The 25,688-nt window shown below is 43.9% G+C and overlaps 1 protein-coding gene across 2 annotated transcripts in view; it reads left to right on the top strand.

The window, feature by feature from the left end:
• The window catches only part of LGR5 (leucine rich repeat containing G protein-coupled receptor 5), a 743,377-nt gene that overhangs the window by 545,338 nt on the left and 172,351 nt on the right, over window positions 1-25,688 (top strand). For both annotated transcript variants that reach the window (XM_086921836.1, XM_086921845.1), the window contains 2 exons: window positions 11,985-12,053; window positions 12,203-12,274. In XM_086921836.1, coding sequence (XP_086777962.1) covers window positions 11,985-12,053; window positions 12,203-12,274 — 141 coding nt within the window. The remainder of the gene's footprint in view (window positions 1-11,984; window positions 12,054-12,202; window positions 12,275-25,688) is intronic.

Genomic DNA, 25,688 nt, shown 5'->3' with positions numbered 1-25,688 from the left:
CTTTGGCTTTCAATCGAAGGTGTCTGAAATAACCTGAAGAAGGAGGAGGCACCCAGAAAAGACACAGTTCAGGAAAGGGCACACTAAAGTCAAAAGTGCCAGAAACGTGGGATGATTAATCCCTTTGTTGAAAAAGAAAGAGAAGAAGGACTGGGAATGACTTTCAGCTTCTGATCCTGACATGCACTGCCCGTCAGATTTATCCGTTTTATGGCCTCACATTAAAGTGTAAAATTAATCCTGTCACGCGTTTTGTGCATGTATGGAGGTTAAAATGGCTTGTGTGAACAGGTGGCACAATGTTGTGCATTAAGGGTAGATAGTGCGCAGATTTATTGGCAACAAGTCACTATTACGCCATTTCCATTCTACAGAAAGAAGAGTGACGCACACGGGTGTGTGTGAATGACTGACATTTACAGGTTGGATTAAGGCGTACTATGCCGGAGACAGGTCCGTTTGGTTTTATCGCAAAAACCAAGGATCATGGAAGGAGAAGTAAGCATTGTTTGGGCTTCTGGGTGCATGCCATGACAGTGCTCGACAAAGCAGGCCTTTGCCACAGGATTTCTTTTTAAATATTTGAAATGGCTTTGTTACCAACCGAACCCTGGAGTTGCAATGAAAGTAACACTGTGAAAGCGAACTCTTTGCCTTTGCTAGTTTGTGCACTGCTCATTTGGAGGAGGTCGGGAAGCCTACACATTTGACTTGCATCCCACCGCAGTGCCTTGACACTGCTCTGGAGCTTGCGGTGGCGGTGGCGAGTTTATCAACGCTCCTCGCAAAGATCATGGAAGGGGAAGTAAGCATTGTTGAGGCTTAAGAGTGCATGCCATGTCAGTATTTGGCAAAGCAGACCTATGCCACAGGATTTTTCTTTTTTTTATATTTGAAATGGCTTTGATACTAACCGAACCCTGGAGTTTTGATGAAAGTAACACCGTGAAAGCTGACTCTTCGCCTTTACTAGTTTGCGCACTGCTCATTTGGAGGAGGTCGGGAAGCCTGCACATTTGACTGGCATGCCGCCGCAGTGCCTTGACACAGCTCCGGAGTTTACGCTGGTGAGTAATCAAGTAGGGTGAGGCTTGTAGGGTTAGCCTGGGCGTCAGGCGTGAGACGGTGCCAGTGTTGAAATCTACATAACCAACGCTCCACTTTTACCCCGGCATAGGGCGTTGAAAAAACAAAGAAACAATTAACAGCGCAGTGCTCCTGACTAAATCCGTGCTCATTATGTATGGAAGTATGTAAAAGAAAGTTCCCCTCAAACACACATACAACGCAAAAGCGGACGAAAACAGTACTTAGGCACCGCTGCTTCCGGACTAAACGGAAGTCAGTATCCGATCAACAGCCAGTAAAAATCCATCTAACAGGAGCTATGCCAACATTAAACAAATGGCAAGTGGCAGGAGATATTACCCGGCAATAGGCGGAGTTGTAGGTAACATACAGATTACTGGATGCCTCGGACAGGCAGCGCATGCGCTGCCTATATGCAAGACCTAAAAATATCTAAATAATTGAAAGATCTTATTATATGCCATTTCATTGGGTAGAAAAATCAAGCACTTGCCAGTCTCCAAAGCAAAGCATATGTTATGTTTAAAAAAAGTGGCCTAAGAAAGTTATGTCATGCATTGTGCAACAAAGAACATACAAATAGTTCATGGTTCAGATCTTGAATATGCAGATGCCAAAATTCACAGATTCTCTTCTTTTTGGGACTTTATTTCAAATGCCAGTAATAACACATAGGAGGAGCACATCCATTCTCATTAATAAGATAAACCTTCGAGCCACATGAGGTTAAATAAGGCCGAGATTTGTTCCCCAGATTGCTTTCCTGTACCACCTGGTTTTGCTGGTTTTGCTGGCCCAAAGCAGTGTCTCTGGCCAGACTTATTTTAAACAGAGTATTTTTTTTGTATTACTCTTTAAAAGAGGCTTGACATATAGAAGCCTAAATTCAGATCAAGCCCGAACGTTTCTATAGCTAACTCAAAAGACCAGTAGAAGATGTTCTTTTCTTTTTGAAGAAAAAAAGATGTCAAACTTCAGAGCTGCATGAAGTGTTCCCTCGTCTGCTTCAATGCAAATTTCCCCACCTCAAAGAGCAGCCAAAGCATAAGTGTAGAAGGACAAAAAAACGAACTCCATGCAAAGGACATGAGGTATTCAAGTGACAAATCTGTTGGAAAATTCGTCCTTTAATTGCCTCAGAAAAGCGGCAAAGTCTTGTATCTAAAACCTGACACGTGAAAGATAATGAAGGGAAAATGTTAACCCTGTAGACCAACAAAACGTGACCAAAGTGACGTTTTTTATAATCTTTTAAGGACGTTTGAAATGGCCCTGCTTGAGCAAAGATTTATATGATTACCATCCCGCCCATTACTAATATTTGTTTTTACCAAGATGAAGATACAAGTCCACTTTTTATAGTAGGAAGCAGGGAACTAATATACATTGTACCAACTTTTGGAGGGTCTTCTGCGCCTGACTTAGGATACTGGGAAGATAATATATATGGAGGGAAAATAACAGGGGAGCACAAAAGCAGCCCTGCTTTAGACCATTTTGTATCTCAACCTTTCAAGATAAACACTGCATCCCTTCCATGACTATTTGACGCCAGGTATGAGAATGGAATTCGATAATAAACATTAGGAGATAATGGGGGACACCCTAAGAAGCTTTCTTCACAGTGTGCATGGCAATCTTCTTTATCAAACTTTTTGGAGAAGTCAATGAAAGCCATAGACAGGCGCATACCCCTAGAAAATTAATATTTCTCTATTATCTCTTGAAGAACAGTGATATTATCAGCAGTACTGTGATTCCTCCTAAAACCAGTTTGTTCCGGAGAAATGATGGTATTTTCTTGAGTCCATTGTTGTAAGTGGGAGAGTACACTCTTGGCAAAATTGTTTGCCAGTTGCATCCAGCAATGCTATCTGTCTAAAACTTGCTGGAGAAGATTTAGGACTCTTTTTGTACAACGGTACAATGCCAATGCCCTTCCAAGATGAAAGAATGTTTCCAAATCAATAGCAATATTCAATAAGTGGACCACGAAAGAATCCCCAAGCTATAGTCTCCTTTTTAATAACCGAAGTAGGAACCTCATTGGGTCCCATAGCTCCAGATGTTCGGCCATTTTTTATGAAACCAATGATCTCATCTACAGAGGAATCACCATATGCTACAAACATCTCTTCATCTATACAAAGCCCCAGTGGATAAACTTCCTCATTGTTGCTAGAATACAACTTAGTAATATATCCCACCTAGACATGTTCAGGGATAAAAATTGCATGTGCAGTCACCCTAGAGCCACAGTATTCAGCAACCAAGAGCCAGTATTCCCTTGAATCCCTAGAGTTCAATCAATTTCGTTCTGTCTTGTTAAGGAGAGCAACAAATGCTGTCTCCTTATCAATTAATTTATTTCCTAATTTAACACCTTCAACTAAGGGTTACACTTTTTGGGCTGCTGGGGACCTTCATCCATAGAGTCTTATTTACAAAACCCATCCTTGTGGGATACATAAACGGATATAGAGTCATCTCCTACACCTAGAACTGATACAAACATTGATTTGGGAACTTAAGGTTGCAGTATTCCTATCTCTCCAAAAAGTACAATTATTAAAGCTGATCTTGCCCAAGGATAGATTCCCAGGAACGAATTCCTGGAAATTAAAGGCACCAGTTGTATCTACTAAGCTGTGATCACTCAATTCAGTTGCAAACACAATTTTCCCTGCACAAGTTGCCCCCTGCCCTCGGCCCAACACCTTTACCCTCGAATCACGCACAAACTCTCTGAATCATCCTCGACAGTCAGCTAATGATGAAGAAGCAACTCAAAGCCGTCTCTGCCTCATGCTTCCACGGCCTCTGCATGCTTTGCAAGATCTTCCGCTGAATCCCCACCCACACCAGGAAAACAGTGAACCACGCCCTCGTCACCAGCCGCCTCAGCTAAGGCAACGCCCTCTGCCCCAATACCACCAAGCAACTAATCAACTGCCTCACCACCATACAGAACTCCACCGTGAGGCTCATCCTCCCCAGAACAACCAGAATCTCACCAGAATGTAACTCCACCTCATATCCCTTCACTGGCTCTCTGTACACAAAATATGGCACTCCAAGCTCTTCATCCTTGCATACAAAACCCTCCATAATATCAGACCTGAATACCTTAAGCACTGTCTGACATTTCGCCAGCCCTCTAGAGGACTCCGCTCTGCCTCCCACATCCTGGCTGAAACCCCCTGCATCTGATAAAGCCACTGCAAAGGTCGTTCCTTCTCTTACATAGCCGCCAAGTCCTTGAACGACCGCCACCTGCGCACCTGCCTGTCCCTCCCGAAATTCAGAAGGAGGCCCAAGACCTGGGTCTTTGACCAATAATAGAACCCCAGTGACTGGAGATCCCTCAGGGTGACAAGCTGCGCTGTAGAAGAATTTCCTGATTGAGTGATTGAATAAATTCCTCACAGGCCCCAAGAATAACCAAGTCTTGCTTTCCAAGAGTTTCAGGTAATAGAAAACTGCGTTCATCTGTTCAATTTTTTTTCTGGTAGAAAATCTCTGGTACAGACCACACTTCAAATTTAGCAAAGGTCAAGGAGGCAGAATTAGAAACCTTTGCATTTAAACCGCCCATGATTATTACCAAGGGACAATCTTCGGCCATACTAATATCATAGACAACAGCAAAAAATAAACTCACCTAGTGGTCAATCAATAGTATTTCCCTGAAGAAATGTCCATATTTTTTAATAGGAAACAGGAAGGGCAGCCACTCACATCTTGGAAAGACAAATTCAAACAGGGACATAAGTTTGAAGGCTAAATAAAAAAATTCTTGAGTCCAATTTACAGTGTTCTTAAGTAATATTGCCACCCCCACTGGCATGGCCCCTTTCAGAATGTCTTTCACTGCAAGAAAATGCAAAGTAATCAGCAAGCGTAAACTCTGAACATGTCCCTGATTTTTGTAAGCATACAAGCAAAGGATTAAAAGACTTAGAAATGGTCAGTTTCACCTCATCATGTCCCTGTCGGGCTATTTTCCAAGACAGTAGTATCCCACCAGAGATACCTCAAATGGCTCATCATTCTTTAATGTGGGGCAGACGCTATTCAAGACTCCTGCCACTTAACACCACTTAAGCAGGATCTCCTTGGATTTAACAACTTGCGAATGAGCCACGGGACCCTCCACAATTTTAATCACTCATCCTCCCTTCCCTAGTGAGACAACTATGTCCTTCTAATCTTTTTATATTTAAATTTCTTTATAGCATCTGTCAGCCCCATCTAAGAGGGCTCTTTCTTGGACTCCCACTTTGAGCAGTGTGGTACAGGGTACAAATGTTGCATTTCTATCAAATTACTATCAACCTTGGACCCCGTACCAACCCCGGCTCCTGACTGAGACACTGAGCCATTCTTCTTACCAGATTTCTTACCACCTTTTTTAACTCTTTTAAACATGGAGAAAATTGCAACCTTAGCTGTGTCTGAGGTGGAATTCTGAGTATGGTCCCCAAGCTTAAGCAGAGATACTTACATATGTAGAACTATTTTTTTGGGTGGGGGATCACTAGGAAAGTGCATCCTTTGGACATGGTTATCCCCCACTTTTTGCCTGGAAAATATTGTAATTTTGAATGGAGGTGCACAGGGTCCCTGCCAATCAGGTCCCCTATGCCAGAGCTCCTTTCCTAAACTGTACCTTTTTTCCTCAATTGGTACTACTTCAGTACCACTTGTCAGTCCCTTGTAAATGGTAACCCTGGTACCTAGAGCATTGGCACTAAAGAGGTACCCCAAAGGTAACTGCACCGATTGTGCCACCCTAGGGTCCCCTTACCAAGGCCCTGCACTCTGCCATTACAAACTCTGTGCCTTTGTAAAGATAAAACAGAAGAGTCAACATGGTACGCATCCCTGTGTGCCATGCCTACAGACACAGCATCTGCTTGAGCAGATATGCCCCTGCAATATCCATGTTGATTCCTTATTGTAAGTGTAAGGGCTATACACTCATCATTATAAGTTTCCCAGCTTCATGATTGCTTCACTGAAGTATGTAGTGTATGGTACCAAACATCTCGTCATGATAACTCTGCACAGAGCACTTATTAGAGGTGCCCCCTGAAACCTACCAACCCTTTTTATGGTCACCAAATAGACTAAGCCGGCCTGCTACCACCAGACAGTTTTCTGACCTCATGGCGCAAGCATATTCGCACTCAGAGGTCGAGAAATATACCTGTCCCGGGTGGAGGTGTTCATAGCAACCCCTAGTCAGGAAGAGCCATCTGTTGTGGGGTGCTTCAAACGCCTTTGTAATGTGACCACAGCCTCTCCCATTAGAAAGAGCAGGCCCCCTCCTGTCCCCACCCCCTTTTGGCGGGAAGACAGGTAGGAAATCTTAGCAAGAATAGGAGGTGTGCCCCCCTTGGCCAACTCAAGGCAAGGCAAGGCAAAGTGCACTTTTCAGTGCCTACTATATTGAAGATGGTAGGACCCTTTCAATCCGGGCTAGGGCTATGTACCCTTCTCATAGGAGTGTAGCAGGGTTTCCGTTCTCCCACAGAACTGTGCACAGAGATCTAGAACTTGGGTGAGTTAGGGTGACCCAAAACTCACCATAGTATCAGAAATCCCCTTACCAAGCTAGCTACAGTGTCTCATTGGTACTAATAACTTCCCAATGACTTAGACAATCCAGAACATGAACTTAGGGTACCTCAGGTATCGTGGAACACATGAACACTCTTTCGTTATATATTCATTTCAAACAAAAACTGGGAGTCAAAGAACACACGTGCAAGTTTGAAATATTTATTTTTCAATGCAAGGTTCTCAAACGCAGTATCTTATATAATATCAACATACATATTATAAAAATCAGAGTTAGCAGCATAGTCACTAGTCCATAGTAAGCGAACGGTGATAGCATATTATAATGCAAAATCTATATAAAGTTTGTATCACCTATATTTCGCGCACCCTATTTAGCATATTATATTATATCTAAGAAGGTCTCATTTGGGTTTTTAGCAGGGCGGGCCCATACCTCTAATGGTCAGTAGGAGCAGATCACATCAACAACTACCAGCTCTCTGCATGCGAAGCATCAAGTGTGTTGATTCTTTCCCTGTAACTCTATCTTAAACCCGCGTAGAGCCCAATGTTGGCAGCAACATTATTTGTGTTATGTCTAATGTGGTGCGAGGATCAGGCTTTCAGCAACCTTGTGTTAGGTTATTCTTAGAGGGTGCAGTTCTCAGTGTGCAGACAGTTGTACCAAGCACGACTGATATCAGAGCAATAACATATTATTCTCAAATAAATCACATCTTTCGTCTAGGTTGAAAGCTACAATAACAATTAGGTGTCGTGTGCAAACTGAACCCGAAGGAAAATATGTTGTTTAAACATTTAATAAACTCATGCTAACTTAACACAATATATAGAAACGCAGTAACCATATGACAGGAGGTAGGCATAATAGAGAGTGTAGACACCCCAGGTAAGGGTCCCATTGGCTCCTGCCAGTCACTCTCTTGTAAGGCCCTAAATCTAGTATTTAAGTGGCATTCCCCGACCCTGAACTTCAGTTCCTGATGACCTAAGAAAAGCCAGACACCACAGAACCACAAAAGCAGAGAATACTGTAAAGAACTACTGAATTGGCCCATCCCTACCAGCCTGTCTACAGCCTTTTGACGATCCTGCACCAAAGACAACTCGCTCCACAGCCCAGTGACCTCCAAAACCCTGGGTGGACTGCCTGCCTTCGACAAAGATCAAGATCTCCTGAGAACAGCGGATCTGTTCACCAGCAACAAGCTTTAAGCAAGGCCTCTGTGACCTTAAGAATGGCAAAACCCTACTTCCGATTCCACCTCTGCACCTGACACATCCGGCCGGAGTACTGATGGTTCACGTGTTCCAGCAAGTTTCCCTAGCGCCCCAGAGCCCAAGTCCATCATGCATTGACCCCTCCTGGACTCCTTGACGTCGCCAGCAGCCTCTACAAGGACACCAAATCACCATTCTCCTTGGGCCCTGGTGAAGGGGACGTAAAGTGCCCCTACATCCCGAGCATCGCTACTTATGGTTTCCTTCGATTGGCCTCCTGGCCTGAGCCTGCAGTCTTTTTCGAATTTGGCCTTGCTCCATTGCCTAATAATGGCCCCCAACGCTGTGTTGGCACCCTGCACCTGGCCGTCCCTCTAACACTGGTAGGGTACTGTTAGTGCTGCTTTGGACCCTGCCCAGTGCTTGTTTCAACTCCCAGAGACTGGCCCCCAAAGCTGATGCATCTGTCTGATTGCCCCATTTTGCATTGAGTTGTATTGGGGACCCAACAATGTATTTTCACTATGCATCTGGCCTCCCCTGAGCTGCTGGTGGTGTACTGAACTGAACCTTACCCAAAACTGATCTTAACTCCTGAAGACTGGTTTTGTAAGTCGATGTTACCTATCTGTATGCTGAATGTTTTCTTCCTCCCATAGGTTAGCATTACAAAGTCTGAGCATTGCACTGTGTCTACTTTTGATATTGAAAAGTATTTCTATTGCAAAACTGAGAGAAAGTTCTGTGGTTCTACAAAATAAGTATAACCAAGTATTATTTTTATTATTTGCTCTCAGATTTATTCAGCGAGGGTGTGCCTCATTTATTGCCACTGTGTTTACCACAAATGCTTAGCACTGCCCTCTGATATTCTTAACTGCTCGCCCACACTACCACAAAAGAGCGCATTAGTATTATCTACTTTAGCCTCTGGGAATCCTGTAAAACAATATTCATGTAGTGGGTTAGTGCTAAGGTGGTAGGATTATGTGACGTTTTCAAATTCTGGAATTTGATTTGTTCAAAATGTATTTAATTGCTCACACTACAGTGACTTTTCAGTTCTAATGGTAATCCATGCTCCCCGATTTCTTATTGAATTTAATGTACATTTGAGACTTGGGGCCTGATTTGATCTTGGCGGGCAGGTTACTCTGTCACAATAGTGACGGATATCCTGTTCGCCGAAATACAAATCCCATTATATCCTGGGGGATTTATATTTCGCCAGATGGGATAGCCGCCACCTTTGTGACTGAGTAACCCATCCACCAAGATCTAAATTAGGCCCTTAGTCCATCATTGGTTTTGCTGTTACTCTGTATTCTTGTTATTAAGAGTCAGCATGGCAATGATTTTATGCATTTAAATTATATATCCTACATCTTCACTTTACACAATTTCTGTATTGTGCTTCTTTTGAATTTGTAATAAACATTCGTGGTTTTTCTAAATTCCGCTCTGGAAATCAATTTTTGAGTCAGTCCTTTCTTCATTTGACTGTATTTTGAAATGCTGTTTGTACCTTGCCTCTGGGACACATTGCCTCATGAAATTGATCCACCCCACTCTGAGTGCACCAGTTAACTGTAAAAGTTAGGGATACAGCGTGTTCATACTGACACAGTTTCCAGATGTAGACAAGGAGCAGAGAGCATGAGTGTACATACTGGATTTTAGAGGCAAGTACCTTCTTTACATAAATATGCATAGCTTCATGGATATAGATTTTTGGTTCCAAAGTTTCCTGCACCGAACACAATCTACCAGACCCAAAAGACTGAAGACTTGTGGCTTTCATGTAGGTGTTTTGCATGGATTCGCCTACATTTATTCCACCCAAAATGCATATTTCCCCTATAAAATGGATGACCCACAAAAATTACATTTGTTACAGAGGAGGAATGGGCCAAACTGTGAACACGTCAAGTCAATGTAATAGTTGTTTATTTCATGACAATTCTTAGCATGTAGAATGGGTCCAGTTTTTGGCCCCTGCACACATGCCCTCCTATGGAACTTGAACAATTAAAGCTGGTTTAATAAACTAGGGACCCAGCGGATCCATCAGGTGAAGGTGCAAGGAGCCTGATTGCTATCCCTTTTGAGGATTTTGGCCTGGGATTGCCCTTCAGAGAAAGAAGGCAAGTGGATCCCAGCAATAGAAGGGGCCAATATTCCAGTCCTGCAACAAATGCACACTCCAGCCTTGCAGACTCCAAGCATTGATGGGGAAAATCAAAGGCTAACACTGAGGAATTTGTTAAGCCCTATCCCAGAGGGGAGATTCCCTAACAAATGTATTCCCCACTCTTGACTTCAGTTGAGAGTACACTGCTTTAGGCAATCAGTGCTTATAAACGGATCAATAAACAGAAAATGTTACCATTAAACAAGCAATCAAGCTGCTTGAGGTGAAGCACATTTGTTTTATTGGAAGAATCATGGGGTGATACAAGTATATGTGAAGTTGCAAATCTGACCTGGGACATTAGAGTGAAGCAGAGTGAGCCCCGGAGAGTATGCATTTAAGAGTTCCAAGAGGATGGATGTACAATTTTAGGTACCATGCAATTTAAGACGGGTGCTCCTATGAGAGTTATGGGGGTTCTGTTCACAGTGCTTATCGGTAGTCTACAGCAAGATATGGAGTACGTACAGGTGCCTTTGAGAAGGGTGAATGGTGAAGGTGAGTCCCATCTGGTTCAATATATCTTCAGGATCCCTACCATGGGCTTAGAGTATACTGATTCCACAACAGGAATAGTGATATTATTCCTGAGGTCACCAGAGCACCCCAATGTATAATTAAACAGAAGTATGTTTTTTCTTGGTAAGAATAGATTGCTCCTTTTCTTCAATCTCAGCCCAGAAACTCTTGGAAAGAAAAGTCCCTTCTGGTGATCTAGATAGATTTGAATAACCTACAGCTCTCTGCAACACTTGACTATCTTCTAAATCTCTAGGATGAACAAAAGCAAAAGAAACACTGCTGTATGCGTGTACAGGCAACAAAGATGATCTTGACCTCAGGGTGATCTCTAGTGCATGGGCAAATGTGAAGCTTGGATGGATGGATAAGATCTGAGTCCTTCCAACCGATGTATCCTAGGGACACTCGAAGTAGCAGACATGGGGTTCAGGCTCCTCTGTGTGGTAAATGTTGTTGAGTTCACATATTTCTTTTGTCACTTCTTCCTTCGATATGGACCTGTGGTGGATCACCAATGTGCCATGTCTATTTGTTTTTCTTAGAGTTTATAGGACTCTAAAAACATTTTTGGGGAGAATACTTTGTGGAGTATTTACTTGTGATGGTGCTGCACCTCTTCGCCCCGCGTGTATGAAATTTAATATGAAATTTGACGCTCTACACTGAGTTTATTCCTTTGTTAGAGGCTTCCCATGGAAGCCATGCCTATCATTTACACTAGATTCTAAATCATGTAACACACGGCTATAATGTAGCACCAGTTGATCACAAAACTCATTGCCTAAGGTTGCTATGTCATAAAGGTCTTCCAGGCCAGGTTGACAGGTCTCTCAGAAAGCCTATCTGATCTGTGCTTCTTGTCTGTTTTTCCTGAAAGCAAAAAGAATAGCTGCATTACGGGTTAGGTTAAGGATGGCAAGAAAGGTATTTTGTTTTTCAAATTTGTGTCAGGCCATATTATGTGTGGATCTCCCATTACATTTCTGCCTCTGCATAGCTGTTGAAACTGTTAGCAGATACTTCTGGGGTCCATACAGAACATAACATTATAGATGGGTAAACAGTGAATTACAGGGCTGTTTTTGCTCTTGTCTATTTGATATCGCTCAGATCCCCTCAGAGATAAACTTCCCTGAAATTCACTGTTACCTATCTATAATTCTACAAATAAATAATACATAAACCTAACATTTTAATCCCATCAAAGAATACTGTTGAACATTATTGTGGAGTCTATAATGGCACACAAAATTTGTATGGTAATAAATAGCATACACTCTGAAAATGTGTTGGTGAATGCAAATTGTCTGCCAATTGTGTGGCAAATACCCTTTAACTGTTGTGTGCCTGACGTTTCACATTTATCATTCTTTAGGACTTTAAATGGCGCTTCACAAATAAATGAGTTTCCTGATTTGAATGGTACTACAAGTCTTGAAAGTCTGTAAGTGTTCAATCTTTTGAATTTTCTTTAAAACAAAAGGAAAAAACAATCATGTATTATATCAAGTAGTTGCATTCATTTCGAAAATCAGTATTGGTTGTGTGTAGATTGAAGGTGCTAACACGCTGTTTGTGTTTTACTTTAAACAGAACATTAACTGGAGCTCAGATTGTGTCCCTCCCCAGAAGCGTCTGTGATCAATTGCCTAATTTACAAGTGCTGTAAGTTTCAATAACGAAGAACAAGTAAAGCATGCTATTTTAGGAAATGCACAAGACTATTTGATTGTAACACATTGAAATTATAAAATACACCTTATATAATCAAAGCACTGGAAATTATGTTTGATAAATCAGTGTGGTTACATTTTGCATCCATTAGCTATAATACAAATGTTTGAATCGTCCAATTATAACGTCTTTACGGCTTTCCATCTTGCCATGATCTCAGAGATGTTTGAAGACTTTAAAAGAGTAGAAATCCTAGCCATGAAGCAAAATGTATCTGATAAAGACATTCAGCTACAGATTGCTTACCTTTGAATTCCCCACTTGTCAAACTTGACCAGGAAGATTTTTGTGTGACCGGTACCGTCGATTGTCTCCCTGCATCCACGTCATTCGCATCAGAAGTGACATCCACGTCACCTATATAAGCACCCCGCGGTGTGCTGACCTCAGTTCTTGTCTTTCCACACCTGGTAGCGCTGACCCAAAGAAAGAGTAATCCCCCTGTCTGTTTTTTTTAACTTTTTACCGAGCTCTTTTTTTGAGGAATTCTTCCTCATGGTTTTGTCGAGGATGTCTTCTAGACAGGGTTTAAGCAGTGTGGTGTCTGTCATTACGCAATGTCAGTTTCAGACCCACACCTCGTGTGTCTGTGGTGTCTTGAGCACAACCACAATTCTAAGTCATGCTCGGACTGCCAGACCATGGTATCAAAGGCTTTGAGGGAGCGGTTCCTGAAGCTGCCTTTGGCCAAGCAGGCAATGCTGAGTCGTGCGACTCATCTGAGATCTTGATCCCGATCGAGAGGGAGGTCGCTGGACTGCTCCAGAGGCCCCAAGTCCTCTTCTTCCCATTCCAGGTCATTGAGATATTCAGGAAATAATGATAAGAAGCCTAAGAATTGAAAGCATTCTCCGACTTCTCCTCATCTGTCAGCTGACGTGACGAAGGAGCATGGACTTTCGAGGCACGGTTTTTCAAAGTAGTTGCCAGTGCCAACATCAAGCCTCCCAGCTTTTCCAGCAGCCGGAGTGACCCCCACTCAGGGAAAATAATTTCACAAGGCCATGTGTCGCATATTTGAGCGCCTGACTCCTCCGGCGCACCATTGAGTCCCACATGGTTCCGCGCCAGTGGCTTCTGCATCAGCTCCAATTGGCGCCTGTGGATCCGTGCATGGATCTGGACCATCTTCGGTCATGCCAAAGCAACCGCTCCTGGTGTCGGCACTGACGCCTATGCTCCCAGCGCCACTGGCACCAGTCCCATTTATATCAGCGGAGCAGGAATGGAGTTGACTGACGACGATTCCGGGGCCACCATGACCCTCGTATCCTAGGTCTGTGCCTGAGCCCTATTCTGAAGGGCTAGGCCTCAGGGAAGAATGGGACTGGACATTTTAGAATATGATTAAGAAGCTCAGGAAGGTATGGACTGTGTGTCAGGAACTCAGTGATGCCAGTGGTCTGGATGCATCCCTAGACACTGGTATGCTTTCACCCCATACTGTGGCTATGGAGGAGGGAGCATCATATTCCCTGGTGGTGAAGAGGGAAGCGGAGGTCCTGGATCTCAAGATGCCCTCTGTGGCAGTCAAAACTAACATCATGATGGAAGTGCTACATCCCAAACCCTGCTCCCTGTTAATGAAGCGCTAACAGATGTCCTACTGGAACCTGGTCCAAGCCCAGCACAGGGGCTCCTGTAAACAGTACAAATGTCAACCGCCCGCACCTAGCGACGCGAACTACCTCACCTAACACCCCACCCCTTAGAGCTAGGTAATGCAAGCCTCTACATCCCATGGTAGGTTCCCTGATTTGCCCTCAGACAGGGATTCCAAGAGGCTGGATAGCTTGGGAAAGAAGATGTTTTCTTAAACCAGCCTTGCTTTGCAGTTAGTGAACACAGCATGCTTATTGGGCCGCTAATCCCACTCTCTGTGGGACACGGTTGTGCAAGTGCAAGTGCTGCCGCAGGTGCCGGAGGAGGCCCGGGCCATTCTCTCTCAAGCGTTCAAGGACAGGAGAGACGCCGCAAAGTTCACCATTAGTTGTGTTTGGATACGACTGACTCGCAGGGCAGAGAGGTTTCGTCGACGGTCCATCTTAGACCCTATGCTTGGCTAAGAACATCTGGTTTTTCAGGGGATGTCCCGGCTTCCCTCATCAACATGCCCTTTAATGGGAACCGTTTCTTCGGACACAAGGCAGGCTCAATGCTGGAGCGCTTTAAGGACGCAGAAACCATATGCCAGCGACTGCTCCACTCAATCATCCCAGACTGTGGGAGGTGGGGCGGAGACGCGGTTCATTCCGAACCTGTGGGTCAGGTACGTCAAGGTCTGCCACAATCAGCAATCATCCTGTAGCCACAGCCTCCTTATCTTGGCCTCCAAGATCATGGGCGTTCAGTTGGTGGCAGAATCAGCCATTATCTCCACCACTGGAACTCCATAACATCGAACAGGTGGGATTTACACGGTTATTTGGAGTGGCTACTCCCTTCACTTCAAATCCTCCCCCCTTGCCTCCATCGCACAACTGGCTGATGGAGGATCATTCTCCGCTAGGAAGTCACGGCTCTCCTGGCCAAGAGAACCATAGAGAGGAAGTGCACACTAAGAGCCTGATTACTAACTTTTATAAAATGTTTTATTATCCCTTTTTGTTTCATTTAATTTTGGTTATTTATAAACCAAAAAAACTATAAAATATTAAATATATTTCATTTTCATAAAGATTTACCTTAGTTGGTCAAATAATAGTTGGTTAATCAGTCGAATACATAATTATTCACTTGATTAAAGTAATGTGGATAAAAAAAGACAATAAAATGCACATCGAGAGATTAAAACTATGGCCTTTGGCAGTCGTTCTTGTAGGACTGCCACTGCAGCTGTCCCAAGTAGACCACCAAGCCCGTTGTGAACCCACCCATAGGATTTCAAGTTGAATCGTGGGCTGGTGGTGCTGCAGTGTCAAGGCGGCAGGTTTGTTTGGCTCATAGGAGAGCCTAGCGCCAGGACACCTTCTCGGTAACAGTGCGCTTAATAAATGTGTAAAATAAATAAATAAATAACAGCATACAACTGCTGTGACAGTGCCACCAGCATGTCTGTGCACGGTGTGGAATGCACCATGTCATGCATGCCACATAGTGCACACATGACCATGTACTCTTGTGGGGTCACATCAGTAGCATTGTTGGGGGCTCCTTTCCATCAAGCATTTCAAAGCTTCTCCCTGACATAAAATGCTTGGTGGAAAGGCAGGTCGAAATTTGCTCTGCGATGGTTGCCTTGGCACCACCTCGATTCCCGCCTGCTTTCCCCACTGTCGCCGTGGGATACTGGAAGTGGCAGCAGTCTTGTGGCAGTGTCTCTTCCACAATTGTAATACAGCGATCGGACCGCTGGGGTGGTGGCTGTCAGACTGCCACCACTTGCACAGCGGCCCCAGAACCACTGTACTCATAATACAGGCCTATGATCTATAACCCGTCAGAATATGTGATCAATTGGTAAATACAAGATAAGAAGAAAACTAATACAAACAAAACACATATGCAAAAATGAAGAGGAGGCATGGGTTAGCCACTGATAAACAAAGTCCCAAGAAACTTTTAAAGCGATAAACCTTTGCTTATTTTTTAATACCAGCAGTTAAAAAATTGATTGCAACAATGCTTCTAAATTTATTAGCTAACATGTTGGAAAATACCAAGGCAGGTCTAGCTCTGGTTACATGTATCTTTATAAGATAAGCAGCAAGATTTAAAACATTAAAAAACAAACTAAAGTTCGTAGTTGACTGTACAGAAAGATGATAACAGGGACAAGGCAGGTATTCAGTAGAGGCCAAATACCTAGGAAAACTTAAACTAAAGTGCAAAATATCCAATCTAAAATGAGGCATTAAAAATCTATAATACATGTTGGACACAAAATCGAGATAGGGCTCCATATGCAAAACTGTTTTTACTAAATCATCAGTTTTTACTGATGGTGTAGAAAGTTCTCTGTCCTCTCTCCTAGCTTGTCTTAGTGAAAAGAAATGTAGATTTGTTCCAGTGTCTATCACATTTGATAACAGTGTTAGGACTAGTGAATAACTACGGTCAGCCCAAGTCACAAAACATTATTTTAATATAGTTGAGCAAAGGAATATTTAAGCCTCCCTCAAAGGATAGCCAATCGAAGATCACAGCTCTATTGAAGTGTGTTTCTTGTTGAACACAAATTGAGATCCAAAGACAAATAGGTAGTAGTTTTCATTTAACATGTCATGAGTCATGTAATATGCGAGATCATAAGCAATGCATGGCAGGGGTGCAAGATACAGTTAGCTCAGTAAGCAATACTCTGGTGAATTTCAGTGTTTTTAGTTTTTTTTTAAATCTTTAAACGTTAGGTTTCAACACCTAACTATAACATCACTTTTTTTGTTCAATCTTATTATTGCATTTTGAAATAACAAGAAAAGCCTGCTTTTCACATTATAAATAATGCATATATCAATGTCATGCTTTACCAGAACACTCCAATGCTCCCTCCTGTCCGTACATTGATTGCGATCAACAGTGTTGGTTCCACCAAGTGTCTCACATTGTGTGGTATTTGCACCAATAGCCAAGCACCTATTGAATAGTACTTTCCGTTGCAGCACACAGGTGCATGTTCTGGGGCTACTCTGCCACAGTGGGAGTGGCAGGGGGCATCAACCCAATGTTGAGTGCTGTCCTGTTTTACCGCCAGCAGGCCAGTTACTAACAGACATTGGGCTCCGGCAGAGTCAACAACCACCACTTCCAAAATATCATGTTTGGGGTATTGGTTCGAGGTGTAACCAATAACTGTGCTCAACAGCTTGTGTATCTTAGCCCACTAACTTATATTCTCAGGGAAACCCCAGATGATATGGAAGAAACTGGTGTGTTCTTCCCCACATCCAGGGCAACATTGTGGCTCTGATCTGCCATGCATTAGAGCCTAGTCAGGTTATAATATCCCCTATGGAAGAACTTACATTGAATCAGCCTAAGTTTGGCTGATATAGCCAAGTATCTAGCTGCCATTTTGTCCTCCATTTATTGGTCATCTTCCAGTGGGCAAACCGGAGTCTGCCATCTACCCCTAAAGAGCATGAAGGGATCTGGGGAGCACACCGCCTGCGACTTGTAATTAAGGGAGATGACATTCTTGACCAATGGTTTCATCACAATCTTAGGCGGCAGCGTGTTGAGTTCTGGGATAGCCCCTTGCAGATATTTCTGTCAAGAGACAGCGAGGCAGAGCTGCAAATGGTAAAAGAATTGGGATTGGTGCAGGCTGTATGTGCCAGCCAGTTGTTTAAATGATTTGATGTGCCCACTTGCCCACACATCACAAATCTTGGAATGCAGATCAACTCCCAAGCCCCAAAACTGCTGAGGCCCAAGACATTTGAGAGCAAAGTACCCTGCCACAAGGGTGTTTCCCTGATAATTGTGTACCATTTGATCTGTTTCAGACCATTAAGACAGCACATCAGGGGGTGATGTAGTTGGTTCAGGTATTCCCCTGGAGAAGGGAGACCCATAAAGTACCACCTCTAGGATCCAGGTTTAGAAACAAGCTCATTCCAAACTGTAAAGTGGGTCCAGATGGTCCCTGAACATCCAGTAATTAATAACTACCAGTTTTGAGTCCCAGTAATACAAGCGGATATCGGGATCTCCCAGACCTCTGTCACAGGGAGCTTGTATACATTTAGATTGAGAGACCCTGAGCTCCCACACTTAGGAATTTACCCAAAATAGTGATGCTGTCAGCGAAAAGGGTTGCTGAAAATGTGTACGGGTAATGTTGGATTATGTATAAGAAGCAAGGCAGGACACCTATTTTGACCCATTATCAAAAAGAGCAACTTCTCAATTTTTGGCACTTCCCTATATGTTCGAGCCAGCAAGGGAGCTAAGTTGAGATAGCAACATGGTGGTGTGTCTCTGGAGATGTTAATTCCCAAGTATTGGAAGTGACCTTCAGAATATCTTAGTGTGACAAGACCAGGAAAGTCTGGGTGTCAGCCCAGAATTGGCACATACTTGGATTTGGAGCACTGTATTCTAATACCAGAGGCAACACCATAAACCTGCAGAACATCTAACAACTGGGGAACAGAAAATTCCGGCCTCTGCAAAAATACCAGGATATCTGCATAAAGCGAGACGAAGTCCTCGTGGTCCGGGTCTCAACTAAGACCCCATCTATGAGTGTTCCTCAGAATCCACTGCCAGTGGCTCAACAACTAACGCAAAGGAGATAGAAGACTTGCCTGCCTCTTTACCCTCTCAAATGAGATGGAGGAGTACTAAGGGTGGGTGTACTTGGTGGAGTACTACCTCGTGGAATTCCCTGGTGGACTCCCAATTAATAAAACAGAAACCTCATATACTTTTGGTAAAATAACAAGTATCTCTGTCTTTGCATGCTGAATTGCATATAATAATTTCACAAAAGTGAAAATAAAATTTAGCAAGCAGTGAGAGAGGTAGATGCCCTGATGGCAAAGAGCACATCTTGCTGAACGATTCAGTGGTGGTCACATCCTCTTAGGACCACCCCAAGCACAGTTATGGGCAAAAATACAATCCCAACCAGAGGCCCTGCAAAGCATTAAGGGACAAGATTAGCAGTGGGCAGTGAATATTATAGTATCCAATATCAAAATAATTCTACAAAGAGCTGCAGTTCAACTAGTCGTTACTAGGTGTCCCTGACGAGTCAAATACAAAAGCATTGAAACCCTTTCATGAAGCTGCAGTTCCACTAGTCATTACTAGGTGTCCCTCATGAGTCAAATGCAAAAGCATTTGACTTGAGGGACACCTAGCAATGACTAGTTGAACTGCAGCTTGAAGTAATTATTTAAATGCTTTCGCATTTTACTTGTGAGGGACACCTAGTAACGACTAGTTGAACTGCAGCTCTTTGTAGAATTATTTTGATATTGGATACTATAATATTCACTGCCCACTGCTAATCTCGTCCAATAATGCTTTGCAGGGCCTTTTGTTGGGATTGTATTTTTGTCCATAACTGTGCTTGGGGTGGTCCTAAGAGGAAGGGACCACCACTGAATCGTTCAGCATGATATGCTCTTTGTGTTCAAGGCATCTGCTTGGACCTCGCCGTAGGTTAGGGGGGACCCCAAAATCATCACCTCTCTCATTGCCTGATGTTTTTCATTTTCAAAGTTCACTTTTGTGACTTGGTTATATGCTTTTTAGCATGTAAAGTTGCTTTATCAAAGCATTTGTGGGTGCAGTTTAGTAGCTGACTCCGCTACGTGCAGGAACTGAGTTTTCGCCTGAGGAATGGAGTTTTTGCCTGAATTTCATGTTTTTATCGGAATGTGTAGTTAACAAATCTCCGCAAACTCCACTAGCGGAGCGGAGTTCATTACCCAGGCCTAGGGAGTACAAAACAACATTCTTCCATATAGGCACCCATGGACCATGTTCAGATCAGCCTCAGAAATGGGGTCCATAATTCGTTTTGTGAAGAATCTGAAACCTGAAGGGCCAGTGAAACTAATTAATTGCATTCTCAAAGTCAATTACCACTAGAGTTGTTGCCTCGCACCCCTCTGCCACCCTGCCCATAGCCATCTCCAAGTGTGAATGCAATGGCTGGTATGGCGACCTGGCATAAAATCATTCTGGTCAGTCTGGACAACTGATCATATGGCCCTGTTCAGCCTTGTGTCCAAGATTTTTGCCTGCCAGTATCTTGGCCTCTATGTTGCTTGTAGAGATCAGACAATATGAAGGAAAATCTGCAGGGTTCTTCCCAGCTTCAGGAGTGACCACATTAGTGGCTTCTCTAGGATCATGTGACATGCATCTTAGTTTTGTCATCTTTTCAAAGGGTGCCAGAAGGTGGGGGTCAATGAAGAATACTGCTTATCAAATTCTATCTATGGGGAACCCATTAGCACCTGGTTTCATGCCATTGTTCGCCGAGGATATTAACTCATAAGTGACAATGGTGCTTCTAGCTCCTCTCCCTGGGATGTATTCAGTGTACACACTGGTAGATCAGGATGTAGACTGTTCAATCAGTGGAGGAGCTTGGTTTGTGTATAAATTTGAATAATTCTCTGCACATTCCTCTGCAATAGAGGCAGCATCTCTAACTAGGTTACCATTTTTCTGGTGCACCTGTGGAATCACACAAATCCACATCCTGTGTTGTCGGCTTGTCCCCCCATTCGTAGATCCTGTGCCTAGTGGTAAGCCATGAGAGTCTGACAGCATTCAGCCAGAGGCATGAAGCTCCACCACTGCCACTACCATCTAAGAATGTGAGCCTCCCTCAATTACGAGCCCCATGTTCAAGCTCAGGGTGTCTAATCCCTTGTTTTGTTCTTTCACCCCAGTTATGAGAGCTTTAATGAGGCCTCCCACACCATACATGCGTATTCCACCTAGCCGACATTAATCTCAGAGTATAATGCCACTCTCTCCCTAAGCCTATTCGAGACATGCTCATTGTTAAGCTAACATGAATTGAGGTGCCACCCCCTTTATTAGTTGCCGGGCTCCCGCAAAGATGCAGTTACATAGGGAAATAGTCAGACAAACTGCGCGGGAGTATACTCACCCCCTGAATTCCCACCAGGTTATTGGCTGGCATGAAGAAATGGTCAAGGTCTTTGAAGGAGGAATGTAAGTATAAAAAGAATGGGCCAGATTTACAACCTGCAAAATAGCGCATCACAAATTGCAAGTCATTTGCGACTCGCAATTTGTGAGGCGCTATTTTGCATGTACAACAGTGTGTTTAACACTGTTTGCGATTCCCAATTGGGTAGCAAATTGTGCGGCTCATGAATATTAATGAGCCTCTCGCAAGTTGCAAGCCTTTAGCGAATGACAGGACCTTTCAGCAATGGTGGCCTGCTGGGCTCAGCAGACCACCATGTCAGGGTCTGCTTTTTAAATAAAGCAGTTTGTTTTTTTAAACGCACCCCGTTTTCCTTAAAGGAAAACGGGATGGATTTAAGAAAGAAAAATGAAACTTTTCAGTTTCATTTTTTTGAGGGCAGGCAGTGGTCTCTGGGACCACTGCCTGCTCTTAAAAAATATTTTCTAACATACTCACAAAGGAGACGGGGTCCCTTGGGTACCCCTTCCCCTTTGCGAGTGGTTTACCACATGCTTGAAGTAGGTGGTAAACTGCAAGTGTTTTGCGGCTGCAAATGAGGTTGCAAAACACTAGTACATAACATATTGACTCGCTACTAGGAAGGGACGACCCTTCCTAATAGGGAGAGTCGCGAATGCTATTTTGCAAGTCAGTGACTCACAAAATAGCATTTGCACATGCTATTACCCTTTTTTGCTGTCGCCAACGGGAGGTTCTACCATTTGCGGCCGGAAAAAAGGGTCGTACATCTGGCCCAATGTGTATTGCCTCATGTCGGGGTGGCATTACCTCCGCACATCACACAGCCCCATAGAATCTGCCCACGCAGAGAGGGAAGTCAACCTGACCGTCACTCTACCACTGTTACACTATCACTGAGAGTATCTAGTGTTGCAGTTGTGCCAGATGGGCAGCCAAGGCTGCCCAGAGGCCTCAATAAGCACCAAGGGAATATAAGCGCTGAGGACTGGACAGGTTTACCACTCGAGTGAGTCGGAAATTATTACAAAACACGCAAGTGGGTCCACATGATCTGTTGATGTAATCTTAAGGAAATATTTCAGGAAAAGTATGGCCACACTCCTATCATCAAATGTATAACCAGCATGATACACCCCACTGCTTTATTAAGCTTTTTTGAACTTATTATTGAGCCGGTATTGAGCACGTAGAATGTGGTGGTGCCAGTCCAAATTAGGGTATGTCTTGGCAGGGCGTTATGTGTAGTGGTGAGAGGAAGAGTGTGCTTTCAAGCAGTTTGAAAAAAACGTATATTACACCAGGCAGGGGATACAACAAGCCGTCCTTTACCAACACCCTCCCCACCCAGTACCTTTAGAACTGAAGTATCTGTCTCTCTGTAACATAACCCCATTAACTAATAACCAATACTTTAAAAAATAAAACTGGGATCATCTGTCTAAGAAAACTAGAGAAGAGTTGATGTGTGAAGCAGACTACTCCTGGATGATTAGGAACACTTATCCCCTTGCTTTCTACCCACCCCTGTCCACACTCACTAAAACAATTTAAAGTAATGAGTCTTTCACAGTGCATCTGTGATGCATGTGGATTAATGTCAATGGGGATCATCATACAGGCAAACCCTGGGTTCCTCATCACCCTCACTGGTTGCTACCTCTGTAGTCCACTACCACCACCAATCATTGTAAATGGAGCATGCTTTCGTCCATTAATATAGTCAGTCATCTGATGGGGCCATTTCAAGCACTGGTTTACCATTTTGGGGAATTTGGTCAGGAGCCTCAAGGGCCGGGTCACTCCCTTCTGATGCAGATGTTTCCCTGTCTCTGTCTGTACCTAGCCTGCCTAGCATTGACTTGGCCCATCTTAACATCTCCAGTGCTTGGTCCTTGGTGGAAGAGCAGTTCTCCAAGTTTAACCATCACTTTGGCAAATGTACTCTGCTGTTGGAAGCATGCAGTATAGTCTGGAAAAAGCATTACCGTAACATTGAGTCCAGCATGCCCATTAGTTGGGCATGAGCGGCTCTTAACAATAGTATTTCTGAGCAGCCTAAGTATGAAAGAACCTGTGAGCCCTTTCTTTGAGAAGTTTGTGTTGCGGACCCCCGATGGCCTTAGACATTCCCACCAGGTGGTTTATTGTGTCTGCACCTGTACACATCATCTTCTGTGCACCTCTTCAGCTGTAGCATAGCTGCTCAAAGTTTCACAAAATCAGATTTGAGGGAACATAATTTGTTTTCAGCCAAACAGATGCAAGTCTCCACCTCAGTCAGCTGTTTACCACATTTCATAGGGTCTGGCGCAACAAGAACAATTTTGTGCCTTCCCCCTTGATCCTCTCCACCATGGCTGCATGTGAATCATGAAAAAGTTGTAGCATTGCTTCTGATTACATCAAATCCCCTTTATGTTGCTGTGAGTATGCGTTGGCCCCACTCATCCGGGGCCCAGGTGCACTGATCCCACGTTTTTTTAAATGGTTGATCTTTCCTTGGGAGGAAGAAGGGGCTCACCGCTTTTCACTAGTTTGCATATTGCATTATGTAATTTGCCTGTAGGTTGGTGTCAGAGGCCAAATGAGGCCAGGCCACGGCCCAAGCCTTTGGCCCAATGTGGATCATTCTCGTTCATTCAGTGGGTGCAGGGGGAAGAGCCTACCTTTCTGTCACCTGGCGATCTCCCCAGCGGGTCACTGCAGCATCCTCCAACGCCTCTCAATCCACAATGCCTATACTCACCTTATAGTAGCCAATAAATTATCAGTCATTTATCAGTCATTTCCGCTCTTTCTGAATGGACATCCTCCACCAGCTCAGCAATGCCTTACCCCTTGGCCTTCTCTCCAGGGATGTGGCAGAGCGCTCTGTGCCGCCCTCAGGTGTACGAATTGTGTGGTTCTGGTTCATTCCAGAGGTCATATATTGTCTTGTGGTCTGGAAGTGACCTTCAATCTGCTCAATATTGCCACCTAGCAGTGCTCGCCCGTGTTTTCGTCTCAACCATAGCCTGTTCAGTCAGAGATCGCTGCCGCCAGTGCGGCCCCTTCTCTATATCTTACAGATCAGCTCCACTACCCATATCAGATTGTTGATGGATACGAATGGCCAACACCACCTCAGACAGCATATTGCAGCTGGAATCCCCTGGGATCAAACATCCAGATACTCCTGTTTTTTTTAACCTCTTCATGATTTCTTGAAAATGGCCAAGCAGATTTAATTCCAGTAATGAAATGCAGGCTTTCTGAGTATCATTCTAAATTTCAGATTAATTTGATGTAATTCCATAAATCTGTTTTTTTCTGTTGCTGGGACAGATGTATCCTATGGGAGATAAAATGGGAAATCAATGTTTAGGGATCCTCATTTTCTTGCCACTTGCCCCACTAGACGGATCACCCCAAATCTTTTCAGGAAGGAGCTACGGTGGATATACCTATTTTTGGAAAGGTTTGTGTAGATTTGTCAAACAGCAAAAAGTTATGAGCAAAATAAAAAGCCCTCTTTCTATGGAAACTGTGACTTAACTATATCTACATAGTGGTGACTGCTGCAGATGTTATGGAATATGGGGTCTACGTGTACCTTGCTGAATACTTTCCAGTATTAAAAGCTTATAGCAAACTGGCATACCAGTGGTGTCCTCCGTAATGTCATTTGCAATGTAATCAGTGAAGTCATCAAAGATGTCATGTATTGAGTAATGCAATATGTGAGGTTGTCAAAACCCCTTTCAGAGGACCATGGGACAAGCAGGAACGACTGGGCCTAACTGTGGGTAGTTGAGGTGTTTCACACCAGATGTCCTGTGGCCTGACCTTCTATGAGTTCTGAGCAACTGGGCCGAGCATCACTTCAGCACTTAACTCTCAGTGGTAGCGTGGGTAGAGCAGTCCAAGACTTCTTGGGGAGTATGTGTAGGGCGAGCACACAATAACAACTTAAAATACGTCCAGCAACCCCAATGAATGATTGTCCAGTCAAACACTTGCTTATATGTAAAGATTAGTATTTTATCTACTAACACAAAGTACAAAACACTGCAAGCAATATGCACAGCCTTCTTGAAGCAGTCCCACTAGTGTTGCCTGGTACAGCTCTCCGGTCCCGCTTCCCTGTTTTTGGCTGAAGGTTATTCCCCATTCACATGTGGCTACATCCAAGCTCGAACCCGCTAAGACGTTCAAGTCTCGGAAGTTCTGTTGGGGATCTTTAGTAAGGTTCTTAAGTCCCCGCCCTGGAGCAGAGCCCACCTGGCATATCGGGGACATGGGCAGCACGAACAAGGTGAAGTCCCTCTTTGGGTCATAACGCTGCATCAAGCAGTGACCCTTGGTTTCCCACAGCACTGTCCCCACATGACAAGGAGTATTGCAGAGTGTGGCACCCAGGCTTGAAGCCTGAACAGTGCGATGGTCCCAATGGACCAAGCTCTCACACTCTGCTGTCAGGATCCATGCAACAGGTTCCCCACTGGACCTTGCTCCCTCCAAGCAATCATGTTCACTTCACCAGGCCCTCTGGTCATGGGTCAGGCAAAAGCAGGTGCTACAGGCAAGTATTCATAATTCTCCTGGTTGATGTTGCCTCACCTAGCTTGGGAGACTGGCAGATCCTTAGTCCCTAGTCTTAGTCACAACAGGCAGAACTCATGCTGAGCTTCTCCACACTGATGTACAGCTTTAGTTTGACAGTTTGAGAGTCTCATGCTCCCATTTTTATAATCCAGT

Source organism: Lissotriton vulgaris, chromosome 1_1, assembly GCF_964263255.1.
Source record: "Lissotriton vulgaris chromosome 1_1, aLisVul1.2, whole genome shotgun sequence".
In the NCBI taxonomy this organism is placed as follows: domain Eukaryota; kingdom Metazoa; phylum Chordata; class Amphibia; order Caudata; family Salamandridae; genus Lissotriton; species Lissotriton vulgaris.
Note: the sequence above shows the minus strand (reverse complement) of the source record. Positions and strands in the feature narration are given on the sequence as shown.